This window comes from Neofelis nebulosa, chromosome 13, assembly GCF_028018385.1.
Source record: "Neofelis nebulosa isolate mNeoNeb1 chromosome 13, mNeoNeb1.pri, whole genome shotgun sequence".
In the NCBI taxonomy this organism is placed as follows: domain Eukaryota; kingdom Metazoa; phylum Chordata; class Mammalia; order Carnivora; family Felidae; genus Neofelis; species Neofelis nebulosa.
Genome location: NC_080794.1, coordinates 84,821,941 through 84,837,865, shown reverse-complemented (window position 1 = coordinate 84,837,865; position 15,925 = coordinate 84,821,941). Strand labels below are relative to the sequence as shown.

Genomic DNA, 15,925 nt, shown 5'->3' with positions numbered 1-15,925 from the left:
TGAATGATGATGTGACCTTCTCAGAACAGTGAACAATCGGCGTGACAGTGAGATGACTGAGCCTCACATCTGCTATTCAGAGTGCAACTTCAGACGCCGATGACAAATGAGCAAATAACAGAACTGACTTCGGGACACTTTGGCCACGGCCACAGGTCCCCTTTGAAATCCCAACCTGAGTTCGTAAAACACGTGCGTTAGGGGCGCCTGGGTGGCTCAGTCGGTGAAGCGTCTGACTCATGGTGTCGGCTCAGGTCACGATCTCGAGGTTTGTGGGTTCGAGCCCCATGTCAGGCTCCACACTGACAATGCGAGGTGCCTGCTTGGCATTCTCTCTCTCCCTCTCTCTCTGCCCCTCCCTTGGACACTCTCTCTCAAAATAAATAAATAAACTTAAAAAAAAAAAACAAAACCACATGCTTTAAAATCAAAGTACTAGTCTTAGGATTAGATCAGTCCCTGAAAAACCTACTGTAAAAGGTTTGGGAAATCCCTTCCCTGTGGGTCTGTTCGTCCCCCTTTCTGACCATTTGAGAAGAGTCCCAGATCCCGTCTCCATTTCTTGTAATCACTGCAGGTAATAGAAATGTGTGTCCTTAGAACAGTAAAGTATGAATACAAATTACTACAGTGAGCCCTGCCTCGGGGCTCAATACCTGTGATCTGATTTCGTCCAAAGCCACGCAGTCTGTATTCCCTACATGCATCCCCTGGGCCAGGAACGAGCTGAGTAACGAGCCGAGAGACCGAAACCGTCGTCCCCATTCCAGAGATGAGAAAAACGGAGGCTCCAAGAGGCAGACCTATAAAGTCATGCAGCTTCTAAGTAGCAGAGCCCGCAAGCTATCAACCGACTACACAGGGGTGGCGTGTGCAGGCCTGCACTTTTCCAGTCAGGGAAGGGCTGTGCCCACGTGAGACCCAGCAGCCCAGGTGCATGCGTGGGGCACGAGGGACAGAAAGTGCAGCACGATGGATCAGCGGGGAAGGAAAGGCCCAGGACGGCCAATGCTACGGGCTGAGTTGTGTCCCCCACCCTGCAAATTCCTATGTTGAAGCCCTCAGGACATAATGAGGCCACAAGTGTGGCAGGACACTTGTCCTGACGCTGTGTCACACCTGTCCTGTGACAGGACAGGATCCGTGCCCTTAGCGGACACACCAGAGCCCTCTCTCTCTGTGCCACCAAGAAGCCAGGACGAGAAGTGTCACCAGAAACCGATGCTCCAGGCACGAGATCCCGGACTTCCCAGCAAACATCTGTCTGCGGTTTCTCGATGTGTCGGGACAAACAGACTAAGATAGCCCACGAACCAAACCCTCAGCATCTCCTGGGGGGAAAGGGTCCTTGCCATCCTTGCCAGATGTCACAGATTTGGCCTCACGAGGCCTGGAACACAAGAATTCCGAATGCGGGGAAAGCCCCAGGCAGGCATGGCTTCAGGCCTTCAGCTCAGGAAAGCAAAGCCACAGGATTTCAGCCGCAGGCTGGGCCCGGCTCCAGCAGTTATCCCCACCCCCAAAACCCAAGAACCCCTGGAACGGGGGCCCTACTGCAGGATCCCAGGGTGCGGCTCCAGCCAGACCGCCTTTCTGAGACCTCGGCCACCACCTCACCCTGCCGCCCCCTCCCCGGGAGTCCCACGAGAGTGGGGCTTGCCCCCACTTCCGGTGGCCACACCAGATCTTTGAACTGACCTTTACCTCATCCCGGCAGGCCAGGACAAGCCTCTGAGTGACAACGTCGCCTGGTGCAATTACTGTGCATCACATGAACTGGTCCCTTGCAAATCACCTCGGACCTCACACATCTGCTGGCTGTCGGCATCTGCCAGGGGCGCTCACCCGAAAATAATGGAAACCCTCTCATTATCGCTCGGTAGCAAGTAGAGCGCTGGGGCGATTCCTGGCCATCCCGACCGACCTTGGCAGAGCTCCCCAGCCCGCTGCCCTCTCCGGCTTGCCACAGCGGGGCTGGGAGGGGAGACCACACAGGGGGCAAGGAGGCTGCTGCCCCAGACAAGACCCTCCCAACTGGGCCCGTCCTCCCTCCTCCCTCCTCCCTCCACCCCTCCCCTCTGGCCCTCAGGAAGCTGTCGCCTTCGTGTGACCCAGGGAGACCTTCAGCCACCCAGAGCCTGCCGCATCCTCCTCTGCAGCCAAATCTCACTCGGCCTTCAAGGCCTGGCTCATGTCTCCCTTCCTCCAGGAAGCCCCCCAGGCCCCATCCCATGCCCGCCCAGGCAGAGCCCCACTTCGGCTCTGCTTTCACAGCCCTCGGAGCCTGGCAATGCCTATCTGTGGGGGGCACCTAAATAACCCAAATTCCAGATCTGACGGGCCCACCGGGGAATGGAACCACATTGCTCCAGTACCCAGGGAACCTCAGGAAGAAACCCCGTGCTCACAGCTAAGCCCACCCACGGGCAGCACTGCTTCCCCACTGCTCAACCGCTGCTCCAGCGTCTGTCTCTGGTGCAAGGTTTCTAGAGGATTCCAGAGGAGAAAGCACAGTGGAGCTGGATGCATCCAGACAGGTAAACAGGAGGCTGGGCCTACGGAGCGAGTTGCTGTGGCGCACACGTGCCGGAAAGTACTCCTACTGCCAGGCGGCGGGCCCGGTGGCCACGTGGTGACGAGGACGCACCTCAGAGGCTGGTGACCGTGGCCGGGGTCCCAGCTCTGCCACCCAGTGGCTGTGGGACCTTCAGCGCGCCATTCCTTCTGTGACTCAGTTTCCTCATCTGTAAAACGGGGATGAAAATAGCACCTGCCTCCCATTATGAGGCTCCAACGAAACCTGTAATGTGCCTGCAGAGGCCTGGCACACAGTAAGTGCTCACTACGTGACAGCTGTGAACGCCTGCCAGTGGCCTGGGGACTGGCTGCCCCGGCCTTATTCACTCCCCCTCTACCCGCTCTAATGTCTCAGAGTACACAGGGGCACTCGCCCCCCTCACCCCGGCCACCCTGTCAGCAAGCAGCGGCAGCCGGGACCCCCCACCCCCACCCCCCCACCACCTGCACCCACCTGGGGCCTCTGAGTCGGAGGGTGCGGAGGGTCTGGGAGGCCAGGCCAACCAGACTCCAAATCCCCGCGCGCCCTCGCCCCCCCCCCCCCCCCCGAGGAGAGACCTCTCCGGGCCGGTGTGGGGAGGAGGCCCCGAGCCCCGAGTGGGCTCCTGGGTGATTCCCGGCTGGCAGGTCAAACTTCCAGCGACAAATGAGATTAGCACGCAGAGGGGGTGGGTGACTTCTCCGCGTGGAGAGAAAGCTGAGTGTGCTTTTCCTGGATCCTGTCGCATCCCTGGGCTGGTCCGCCAAGAGCTGCAGGAGGCCCGTGGGCTGGGCTGGAGTTGTGGCCTCCCGGCTGGAGCCTGGAACCTTCTCCGAGGGATGCCAGAAAAACACACCAGGAGGGGAGGGGAAGGGGAGGGGCGGGGAGGGACGTCCCCCACCCCCTTTCGGCGGCCTGCTTTGCCCCAGGGGCCACAACTAAGACGTTCTCTGGTGGAGTGGAGGGTCCCTGTTACTACTAAAGGGGGACAGCGGCAGAGAGATAAAACTATGCCTCGGTCTCCCCCAGAGAGGAAAAGGACCTTCACGACGCCTCAGGGGGCTGTTACGAACCGAAATGCGGGTGTCAGCACCCGGTCAAGGCCGCCGGCGGCGGCGAACATCAGTCTCGGCGGCCCTATGGGCACCAAGACGCGTAGGCAGCAGGGCCCCGTAGTGGTGCCAGCGCTCTCTGACTCTGACACCTTTGGCTGCTTCTCTTTTGGAAAGCCACAGTGCTTGAGAACACACATTTGGAAGAACTGAATCCTACGAAGTACTTGTTTGCTCTTAGAACACAATCTTTTATTTTTTTTTTAAGTTTATGTATTTATTTTGAGAGAGAGAGAGAGAGAGAGAGAGAGAGCAGGGGAGGGACAGAGAGAGAGGGAGAGAGAGAATCCCAAGCAGGCTCTGCGCTGTCAGCTCAGGGCCCGACATGGGGCTCGAACACACAAACCGAGAGATCACGGCCTGAGCCGAGACCAAGAGTCAGACGCTTAACCGACTGAGCCACCCAGGCGCCCCTAAGAACCCAATTTTTAAAAATAGAAGGTCAAACAGGAGCCCAGGAGTGGAACAGGAACAGTTTTGCTGTAGAAAAACCCAGTCATTCGTGCATACCAAGAGGTGCCCGTGTTGATTCAGGGAGGGGACCAGCCCAGCTCCCCGAGGGCTCCAATGATGGGCATCAGCTGGGGTCAGGGAGCCGCCCGGTGGCCAGAGCAGCAGCAGAAGGGCTTTGGGCCCATGAGAATCGGGTCTGGCTTCCCAGCTGGGGTCCTGCACTTGCACCTTGCAAATGCCCTTGGCCAGGAGGCATCCAAAGGCCAGACTCTTGGGGTCCCTGAATCCCAGCCATGAAATGGGGTAATAGGTGCCTGGTCTTCTGCTCTCCAGCACCGGGCACGCCGTGAGCCATCCCACATGATGGTGTGACCATCGGTCTAGAAACACCGAGGGGCACCAGTAACAGCCTTTGCCAGTAGCTCAGGCTGGACCCGCTGCACCTCCCCTTTCCTTCCACCGACCCAGCAGGGCAGACCTTTTGGCTAGGCTGACAGCCAGCTGTTCCCCTGCCCTCAAGTCCCTCCCTAGTCTCCATCCGACATTCTGTGGGCAGCGATGCACATCACTGTGTCGTCAGAGTCCAGGCAAGAAACAGAGTCCAAAGTCTGGACGGAGAGAAGAGAGAGAACAAGGGACGTGGTGACGCACACAGCCGGGCCCTGGCTGGGCCTCTCAGTCGGGACCAGCCGGCCAGTGACCTCAGGGAACAGCAAGGAGGTCAGACACCGGGCAGGCTCCAAAGCCAGAGCCCTTGTGAAACGCGAGGTTTGCCTTCCCCGTGCCTGGGACTGCCATCCAGCATGTTCCCTCTGACCCGCCCGAGCCTCGGAGCTCAGACCAAAGGGACGTGCTGAGCCCACAGGCATCGATTTACTATTTATTAATAAACACAACTTAGAATCAAGTGCCAGGGAATCCAGAAGCCAGAGGAGACCTCGCATAGTGTTCGACCAATGGCTCATTTCACCAAACGGGAGACTGAGGTGCAGAGGGACGCAAGGTGTCTTTGGACCACTCCCAATCTTGGAGAGCCAGTTGCTAGCCAGTCCTCCCCGAGCACCATCAGAGGCTGGTCCAGGCCAGGAGCTGCAGCCGACAGAGGCCAGGCGCTCCCGAGGTCAGGTGGCAGGGGGTGGCAGCCTGACTCAGAAAGCAACACACCTACTGCCCACACCTCTGAATGTGTGGCTGAGGCTTGTGACCTGACCCTCTCCAACCTCAGTTTCCGCATCTATAAAATGGGACACTAACGGTAGCTACTGATGGGGCTATCATGAAGACTATATTGAAAAGCCACATAACTGAGCGTCTGGGTAGCTCAGTTGGTTAAACACTGACTCTTGATTTGGGCTCAGGTCACGATCTCATGGTTGTGAGAGACTGAGCCCCACATCGGGCTCGGTGTAGAGCCTACTTGGGATTCTCAATCTCTCTCTATCTCTCTGTCTCTCCCCTTCTCCCTGGCTTGCCTGCCCCGCCCCCTCTAAAAATGAAATGAAATGAAATGAAATGAAATGAAATGAAATGAAATGAAATGAAGTAACAACCATATCAGAAGCACGTGGCATATTACAAAAAATGAGTACCAGTGAAGACATGGGTAGTGACAGCACCAACCATATCCCTGGCAAGCCCAGGCTGGGGACATGTGGGCCCTCGAAGCAGGCAGTCTGGGGGGAAGCCTGATGCCCAGTGAACCAGGGCCAGAAGGGGCCAGGAGGTGAGGGAGCCCAGAGAGCACCGTTAAGAAAGAGTGTAAAGTTCAACCCAGCAAAGGGAGGCTGGGGCAAAAATCCAGGGCTGACCGTCCTGATGAACAATCCTGGGGCACCTGGGACAAAAGGGAACCCTGACAGCAGCTGCCAAAGCTCCCGGTGACTGGCCTCCAGCACCTCTCCCAACCACCCAATGCATCATCCACAGGCTCACACTGAATTCTCAAGACAGTCTGAGAGATCGGTCAATATCCCCATTCACAGATGAGGACCTGGGGTTCGGAGGGGCCGACAACCCTTTAGTACGAACTGGCCTCACGAGAATGTATACAAATGTGAAAAATACAGCAGCTTGGGCAGAGCTGAATGATTTCGTGTTGAAATCAGCACCAAGTTCAACAACTCAAAGACTTATTTGCTAAGTAACCACCTCCTGACCACCGTCTGATCCTTCAAGCAACAACATACTCCTTTAGCTTCTAGATGTGGGACAAGCAAAATGGTGGTTAAAACACCTCACTTAACTTACACCGCCCCATGACACAGGTGGGAAACTGAGGCACAAAAAGGCTATAAAACCTGTCCAAGACCACATCACGATCACAGGACAGAGTCGGGACTCAAAACCCAGGCTCTCACACACAAAAGCTGACACCTAACTTTAAAAAAAAGAAATCTGGGGGCGCCCGGGTGGCTCAGTCGGCTGAACGGCCGACTTCAGCTCAGGTCATAATCTCACGGTTTGTGGGTTCGAGCCACATGTCGGGCTCTGTGCTGACAGCTCGGAGCCTGGAGCCTGCTTCAGATTCTGTGTCTCCCTCTCTGTCTCTCTCTGCCCCTCCCCTGCTCATGCTCTGTCTCTCAATAATAAATAAACGTTAAAAATTTATTAAAAATAACAATAATAAAAAATAATAAAATAAAAAAAGAAATCTTTTAAAATTTATTTATGTATTTTGAGATACAGTGAGAGAAAGTGAGCGAGGGAGGGGCACAGAGAGAAGGGGAGAGAGAAAGAATTCCAAGCAGGGTCTGCACCGTCAGCGCTGAGCCTGACGTGGAGCTCAAACTCACGACCCTGGGATCACGACCTGAGCTGAAATCGATGCTTAATCCGCTGAGCCACCCAGGTACCCCTACCTTTCTTCAGGTGACAGGTAAGAGGCAGAGCCTGCCCTGAGGACAGCACGGGCCCCACTCTTCCTCATGAGGCATCTTTAAGCAAGGTTGAGTCTCTTGGTCCTCCTCTATACGTGGGCAGCATCCCGCCAGCCCCACGGTCATGGGAGATCGCCCTGAACCCCACTGCGGGCAGGGATCAGGCAGGGTTTGCCAATATGGCTTCCCCGTACGTCCTCGGGGTGCTGGGGGAGGCGTATGGCCTCTTTTTGTGAGCCCCCTGAGTAACCCATGCCTCAGTGACCCCCTAATCCGCAGGGGCTACCTACCAGAGGCAGCACGGGTAGAATACACCATTAACTCTGTTCCAGAACCAGCAGCCTGGCTACGCTTGATTTCCACGTGGTAGCCCTGTGCACCCATGCTGAGATCAGAAACCGAGAAACAGCTCTTGTCCGGTGTGGTCTCACACACCCATCCAGCATCCCTCAGTTTCCCTCTATGTGGGTCAGCGTGCATGATTCTTTTTTGTTTTTATTTTTTTTAAGTCTGTTTATTTATTTTGAGAGAGAGCATGCAAGCAGGGTAGAGGCAGAGAGGGGAGAGAGAGAATCCCAAGCAGACTCCACGCTGTCAGCGCAGAGCCCGATGTGGGGCTTGAACTCAGGAACCAAGAGATCATGACCCGAGCTGAAGGCAGATGCTTAACTGACTGAGCCCCCCAGGCGTCCCTACCCCGGTCTTTCTGAATAGCTACAGAGTACTCCAGTCTGGGTAAACTAATTTCTTCACTCCTCCTCTCCTGACGGACAAGCAGCTTGTTCCCAGCCACACATATGAAATTATAAACCTATGAACCATTGAGCCGTCCGCTGGCCCAGACTTCAATATTGTTATTCATCAAAACACTTTGACCGTGATCACTGACTGGCTTCATAATCATTTGTAGATTTGAACGGAGAAAATATACACTTGTCAAACACTGTTCTTTTTTTTTTTTTAATTTGGGGGGGTTCCACCCTGGGTTTCATTTGGGGGATAAGTGCCCTGAGGCTACATAAGGGTCAGAACGCCCCAGCTCCGGATCGGCAGGGACTCAGCCTCCAGAGAGCCGTGAGAACTGTGTGGATGAGGGAGGAGTGCGGGGCAGGGAGCAAGGACGGTGTGATGTCAGGAAAGGGGGGCACTGTGTCTTCAAGTCCTCTGTGGTTGTGGGGAAACACAGAGGAAGGAGTGTGGGAGGAAGCACAGTGTCACCGTGGGGGAACGCGTGGGCCAGGGCCGGTGACGAGGGTTTGGACTTTTTACTCCACACATTCACGTATCTGCGGGACTGTTCTCGAGGAGGGGGCCACTTACAACTTTTAAAGCTGACACTGTAAAAGTTACAAAACCAGACAGAACACAGCCCAGGAGAGGGTGTCGTGTTCTCCTGGCGCCATCTCTGAAGACAGAGCGGCTCCTGTTGGCTTAAACAAGCTCAAACAAGTGGCCGCCCCCTCTGACATCCCGAAAGGGCCTCCTCTGGCAGGTGCTGGGCCATGACTGGGAGGATGGCATGAGGCAGCAAGGTGAGGCTCCCGGCTGTCCCCTGGTCCCTAGCGATTATTATTGCCACTCCTACGGCCGGACGCTGCCAGGGCGGCCCGGCATCGAGGAGGGGTCAGTCCTATTGTCTGCAGGGTGGCGACTTCGGACAAGGCTCCCTTGGCCCAGTCCCTCAAGGCTCCAGAACCTGCTGGGAGGCGCCTGAGTTGTAACAGGGTTGCTTCCGGTGCACCCGGGGGCTTGAGAGGCCCCACTTGGAAGGAGGGTTGTGGGCCCGGCGGTCCTGGGTGGGAATTGCTTTATGAAGCTGCCCTGGGCCGAGGTCCACTTTCTTCCGCCGGCCACAAAAAGGCTGGACCCAGCGGGGCCCGGCAGATGTGCTTTAGTGGCCTGAGACAGGATGCAGTAAATGCCCACCTGCCTTTCACATGCAGATGCCTCCGGGGCTCTCCTTTGTGCCGGTCAGCGCCTGGGCCGGCCCCTGTCGCCCCCGCTGTGCCGGGCCCTGCCTCTGAATGGCTCCCCTCGGAGATCCCAACTGCCCAAGAATGGGCTCCAATAAAGGGCCTGTTGGGGGGACCCGGGACGGTTACAGATGTCCCATTACCACGCCCGCCCACAAATCCTAGAGCAGAAAGAGGGCTCGCTGGCCCCCACAGCTCCAGGAAGGAGTCGGTGTGGCCTGTGCGGCCTTCGGTTCCATCTGGGATGCTCCCGGCCCAGCTGGCATCTTCAAGACCCCAGCGCACACAGTGGCGGCTCTGCGAGACTGTGCTCCCCCACCCCAGCTCCCAGTTCCCCGCCCGCCTGGTCTCTGTCTGAAGCGGGCCCTTCTGGGTGCTGCCTACACTGATCTCCCATCCGGACCCCCAGCTTCGCAAGGGCAGAGACCTCTATCTACCTCGTTCGCTGCGGAGCGTCCCCGGAGCCTACAGCAGGTGTTGCAGAGTTTAGAAACGCTCAGTAAATACCTGCCGGGTGTGGGAGTGAATGAAGGAGCAAATGCACGTTACTGAGAGGCAGTGTGGCACTGCGAGGGACACTGAGGCCCTGGAGTCACACGGACCCAGGGGCTAACCTGGCCCGGCCACTTTTTCTGCTTCTGCCCGTTCCTGAATCTCTGCGCCTCAGTCACTTTAAAAAGGGGCCCCAAATCCCTACCTCACGACTGGCGGTGAACGTAGCTATGGGGTCGAGCAGCCACCCGGGGCATCACAGGCCTCCTTCAGTGATTGGTGACCACTGTTACTGTGGTCCACACCATTCTGAAAAGCAGAGTTTAATGATTTGTATTTCTTTATTTATTTTTCGTGTTCATTTTTGAGACGGGGGGGGGGGGGTGGGGGGGGGAGGGAAGGAGACAGAGGATCTGAACTCTGACAGTACAGAGGGCTGCACCAAAGTCGGACGCTTCACCGACTGAGCCACGCAGGCACCCCAGAAAAGCAGAGTTCGTACCCTCCGTGTGCTCTGTGTCTCCAAAACAGTGGGAACCTTTCAGAAAATCGGAGGACGCATGTCACTCGGGAAAGTCTAGGAAGACGAGTGGGGAGCCGGCCCCTCCGGGGCTCCCAGAATGGAAGGTGCTGCTGGAAATCTGAGGCGCTGGGGAGCCGCCATTCGGGTGAACGAAGGTTCCCCGGGACCTCGTCCCCTCCCCACCATGCCTGTTCCCCAGCAGCTGCTCTGGCTCCAAGGGCTTCCACTGAGCTCCCCAGGACATCAAAGTGAGCCACGCATATCAAGGAGCGCCCCCCACACACACACACACATCGAGTGCAGGGGGCTGTAAACACGACAGAAAGCAGCCACACGCATGGTGTTATTCACCCTGGCAGACGGCACCTGTTCCTTCCACGAACGGTTCCTGGGAGAGCCCATGCTTGGCTCGGCCACCACAAAAGAGGGGTATCCTCATCCTGTATGTGTGAAGCACCCCCACGGAAAACTCCCAAAGCAGGGGGAAGTCTCCAGCACCGCACTCACTACCACCGAGTGTCTGGACTCTGGACGTGGTGCGTGCCCAGGGCCACCCACAAGGAAGGCGTGTGGGGCTTCCCTGAGCCCGAGTGTGATCGGTGGGCCGCTGGGGGCTGGGCACAAGAACAGGCAGAGGAGCTGAAAAGGAATATCCAGAGCGCCAGAGGGCATCGCGGTGCGGGCACTGCGTGGGCCCCGGCTCAGTGGGTGCCAGGCCACAAGGGGGGGTTCATCAGTGAAAATCCTGCCCAGGAGTCTTTATGCTGCTGAGAGCAAGGGGTTGAGGTGGGCGAGGAGGCAGAGAAGGGCCACAAAGCTCACTTGAGATGGCCCTGGTGGAGCAGGAGGGGGCGTGGGCACTTAGGCCCAGGAGGTTTCAGAGGGATGAGGCCATTGGTTTTTCAGGCCCCTGGGCAGCACAGCGATAAAACCTCCCAGGAGAAGGAGCACCATGTCCCCTCGTGGAAAATAATCCTAAATGCTCTGGGGAAGGAAATCGCCCTCTCGGCCCACAAAACCGGCTCTGCTATGTTTGAAGACTCTCCCATAGCTGTTAGATTTATACGGGTATAGCTGCTGCCAGAGACATCCCAGCTACATAAACCGGCCTGGGTGAAAGAAAATCAAAACCCGTCCCCTCCTAGGGATGAGTGGGAAGGTGCCAGTGCAGAACCCACAGAGGTGAACAGCCTGGGGAGCCCTGCTTACTGCCACACCCCGGGATCTGTGCACCCATCTGTTGGGCAGGCCTGGATCAGGGTGGGAGCATTACTCAGGAGGGGCTGTTGGAAGCCCCTGACCTTTCTCAATACCCACTCCTCCCGCAAAGGTCTCTAAGTGTGGCTCTGGGGGTCGCAGCGGCTGGGAGTCAGGCAGACTTGGGTCTCCGTGGTCCTCGCACCATCCAGGCTGGGACCCCAACAAGACCTGAGCTTCAGCTGATAAAGGGGAATCACAGCCCCTCCACGCCCCAGACTGTCAGCGGACCTCCCCAGATAGAGACAGGAGAGCATGAATGCCTAGCACAGAAGAAGCGGCCTCACCTCCCCGGGAAATAATAGGAAATACGGTCAATAACATTGTAATAATGTTTGCTGACCGATGGTGACAACACGTACCGTGGTGAGCACTGAGTACCGTACAGAATGGCTAAATCACTGTGTTGTGCGCCTGAAACTAATGTACAATAGTATGTTATTATTTAAACTTCAAGTTGAAAAAATTCCATCACTTAGGGGTACCTGGGTGGCTCAGTCGGTTAAGCGTCCGGCTTCAGCCCAGGTCGTGATCTTGTGGTTTGTGAGTTCGAGCCCGGCATCGGGCTCTGTGCTGACAGCTCAGAGCCTGGAGCCTGCTTCTGTTTCTGTGTCTCCCTCTCTCTCTGTCCCTGCCCTGCTGGCGTTCTTTCTCTCTCTCAAAGGTAAAAATAAACATTAAAAAAAAAAAAAAAAACAAAGAAAAAAAACAAAACTTAAAGATGAACATAAGGGAAGGGAAGCAAAAATAATATAAAACCAGGGAAGGGGACAAAACATAAGAGACTCTTAAATGTGGAGAACAAACAGAGGGTTACTGGAGGGGCTGTGGGAGGGGGGATGGCTAAATGGGTCAGGGGCATTAAGGAATCTACTCCTGAAATCATTGTTGCACTATATGCTAACTAACTTGGATGTAAATTAAAAAAATAATAAATTAAAAAAAAAAAAACTTAAAAAAAATTCCATAATTTAAATAAATAAATAAATAAATAAATAAATAAATATATGCATATTTGTTGGGCTGTCATGGGCTCTATCATGTGTTTAGCACTGGGCCAAGAACTTGACATACATCATGAGCCATCACGGCACCTGCCCTGCACCCCTTCACCCCCTCCCCGCCCCTGTCTCCATCCATTCGGGTGCTCTAGTCTGACACTGGAGGCCATTCTTTATTTCGTCTTCTCCCTGGCCCCCGCAATACTCACTGTCCTACTTTCCCTCCCCTCCCCTTCCCTCCCCTCCCAGTCCTACTTCCCCTCCCCTCCCCTACCAGTCCTACTTCCAAAACCTCTCTTTCATTCACTCCCTTCTCGCCACCTCCCCCCTCCTACACAGATGGACCACGAAGCTCCCCTCGTGGTAGATACCTGAGCTATTTCCATACATACATATATTTATTTTATTTATTTACAAAGTTACTGTCGTGAATGCCCTGGCGCTGATGTCCTTTCTCACGTAGGAGGCAGGGCAAATTTCCAGAAGTGGGGCCGCTGAGAGCTAATGCCAAACGCATCTTCCACAAGCAACGTATGACAGGGTCCGTTTCTGCAAACTCTCACCAAGTGAATGTGTGCCCCAAGTTGTGCATTATTGCCAGTTTTCTCATACTCTTGAAAAAATGGCACCTTGGCATAGTTTCAATGTGCATTTCTCTTATTTTTTTTAATATTCATTTATATTTGAGAGAGAGACAGAGGTAGAGAGAGGGAGAGAGACAGTGTGTAAGCCAGGGAGGGACAGAGAGAGACACAGACAGACTCTAAAGCAGGCTCCAGGCTCTGAGCTGTCAGCACAGAGCCCGGCGCCGGGCTCAAACTCTCGGGCTGTGAGAGTTTGATCTCCTGTGAGATCATAACCTGAGCCGAAGTCAGATGCTGAACCAACTGAGCCATTCAAGTGCCTGTGCATCTCTCTTATCTAAGTAAGGCTGAGCATCTTTCATATGACTAGGGGTCATTTGCTTTTTCTGCCTTGTGAATTGTTTATATCTTTTGTGCATTTTTCTACTAGGCTGTTGATTTGTTGTCGTTGATATCTAGATCTGGGGGCATAATTATAAAGGTCCTCTACTCTGAGATTTCGAAGGAAGTCTCTCCTGTTTCCATCTAGTACTTACACGGTCCCACTTTTAACGTTTCAATTTCAATTATGTTTCAATTATGTTTTAAAAACATAAATCATGGGGCGCCTGGGTGGCTCAGTCGGTTAAGCGTCCAACTTCAGCTCAGGTCACGATCTCGCCATCCGTGAGTTCGAGCCCCGCGTCTGGCTCTAGGCTGATGGCCCGGAGCCTGGAGCCTGCTTCCGATTCTGTGTCTCCCTCTCTCTCTGCCCCTCCCCCGTTCATGCTGTCTCTCTCTGTCTCAAAAATAAATAAACGTTAAAAACATAAATCAGATCCCATGACCCTTCTGCCTAAATCTTCAAAGCCTTCCCCCACACTCAGGTTAAAATCCAGGCACCGCTCTGTGACAAGTCCCTGCGATAGCCAAGCTCCCCCTCTTCAGTTCCATGAACATGAAGGTGCCGAGTTCTCTTCTGCCGCACGCCTTAGCCACTGCTGTTCCCTCTAGCGGGAATGCACTTCCTCCGCCCCTTCGCCCAGACAGCCCTTCTTACCCTTCGGTTGCATCCAATGCCTTCTCTTCAGAGAAGTCCAGCCTCACCTCTGTCACTTTCTCAGCAAATCTTATGTTTACTCATCTGCGTCTAAGTTTACTGTTCACTTCCCCTGCAGACACGAGCCCCATGAAGACTTGGCAAAGGCCAGGACTTAAACCTGACTTTAGGAAACGAAGCTCCCAGGGGGTGTCAAGAGTCTCCCAGGTCTGGCTGCTCTTCACATGCTCTCTTGGAGGTCACATCTCCCTTTTCTGAGTTCCTGGCCTCTCCTGCTTTGCTACACAAGACACTTAGGCTCCTGTCCAGACAGGTGGGGTGGGCTCCCTGAGAACGACAAAGAGGCTCACTTAACCGCCATCCATAGGTAGGTAAACTGAGTCCTAGTGAGGTCAGGCCACTAATCCAGGGTTTCCCAGCTAGTGCCTCTGGGAAGTCAAGTCCTGGGCCATTGGCCCTTCCTGGTTGTCCATCAACATCATGGCAGCACTGGCCTGTCGTGCCAATCAATGGCAGCTACAAAGCGGAGGGTCCAGTAGTACCAACTGTGGTCCCTGTGTCGTCCTCTGTGCACAAGATTTGGTGGGCAAGATGCCCTCCTCCTCTTCCTCCTCCCCTCTAAACAAACGATGCCAGCGCATACGTCATTTAAAGTTTTCCTGTAACCACATTAACAAAAATGTAAAAAAAAAAAAGGAATGTAATGTATGTTATTTTACCTAACGCTCAGCAGCGGCAGGAAGCAAAAGGCAGCCCCAGAGGACCGGGCAGCTCTGACCAGCACAGGCCCTATGCTCGCGGGGGTGGAGGGGCGGCGGGGGACTGTGACGGGGTCCGGCCCGGGTGGGCTCTCAGGGACCGGGGCGGGGCCAGTGCAACAGCCCCGCCCCGTCCCCGGCGGCAGCCAGAAGCTGCCGGTGGGATCCGGCAGCGCGCCGAGCCTCGCGCCCACCGCGGCCGGCACGGCCCACTCACCTCGCCAGCGCCTCCACGGAGCCAGGGATGGGCACGCCGCCGCCCTCGCCGCTATCGTGCAGGACACCCGAGATGTCGAGCAGCACCCCGCGCACGCCTGCCAGCCGCTCGCTCCACGCAGCCATCGCGCGCCGCTGTGCACCTCTGACTCCTCAGACTCCGCGTTCCAACTCGCGGCTGGGAACTGCGGCCGGGCTTACGGCGCAGGGGCGCCTGGGAAGTGTAGTCCTGGGCCGGGTAGTCCGACGGGGCGGGGCCAGCGGGGCCGTTCCGCCGGGCGCAAACCCGGAACCGCGGGGCGCAAACCCGGGGCCGCCGGTCGCCGCCTCCCAACTCCCGGCCGCACGCGCGCGAAATGGGAGCCGTTTCCCCAGATCAGTGGACCAAAGGCAGGAAAAGCAAAAAACAAGCCCCTCCCTAAAAACCAGAACGAGGCACTTCTAGACCACACGGAGACACCTGTAGCAAAACTTAAAGAGATCACTGGTGTCCTCATCCTCTGGCTGAAGAGTATAACCAGCCTTAAAAACAAAGGAGATAGTTGGGGGCGCCTGGGTGGCTCAGGTCATAATCTCGCGGGTTTGTGAGTGCGAGCCCCCGCGTCAAGCCCTATGCTGACAGCTCAGAGCCTGGAGCCTGCTTCAGATTCGATGTCTCCCTCTCTCTCTGCCCCTACCGTGCTCACGCTCTGTTTCTCTCTGTCTCTCAATAATAAATAAATGTTAAAAAAAAAAAAAAGAAAGAAAGAAAAAAGCAGCAGTGGAGATAGTTGGATCAATTGGCCAGACAATCCTATGCCTGGGAAGTGATGCTCCAGAAATGATTCTCAAGACCATGAGTGCAATGGAAGCTATCATGCCACAACGAGTTGGAAGAAAAGTGAATGTGTAAGCACGTATAACATGGCAACAGAAAGAAATATGCCATCAAAAATGAAGACTAGATAGCAACACGGAAAGTGCTCATGTTATAACATATGAGAAAGCAGACTACGAAACTATAATGTAGACCACCGCCATGCAAAATTAAGGGTGCATAGGAATAGGGCTGGGAGGAACATGGGAATATTGCAGTGTGTTAGGC

At 55.3% G+C, this 15,925-nt stretch overlaps 1 protein-coding gene across 4 annotated transcripts in view; it reads right to left on the bottom strand.

Moving 5' to 3' along the window:
* LHPP (phospholysine phosphohistidine inorganic pyrophosphate phosphatase) overlaps positions 1–15,057 on the bottom strand; it is a 119,086-nt gene extending 104,029 nt beyond the window's left edge. Inside the window, exon 1 of one of the 4 annotated variants that reach the window (XM_058698051.1) lies at positions 14,843–15,057. In XM_058698051.1, coding sequence (XP_058554034.1) covers positions 14,843–14,967 — 125 coding nt within the window. In that variant the 5' untranslated portion in view covers positions 14,968–15,057. The remainder of the gene's footprint in view (positions 1–14,842) is intronic. The other 3 variants (XM_058698049.1, XM_058698050.1, XM_058698048.1) reach the window with 3 other exon arrangements.
* Positions 15,058–15,925: the final 868 nt, after the last annotated feature.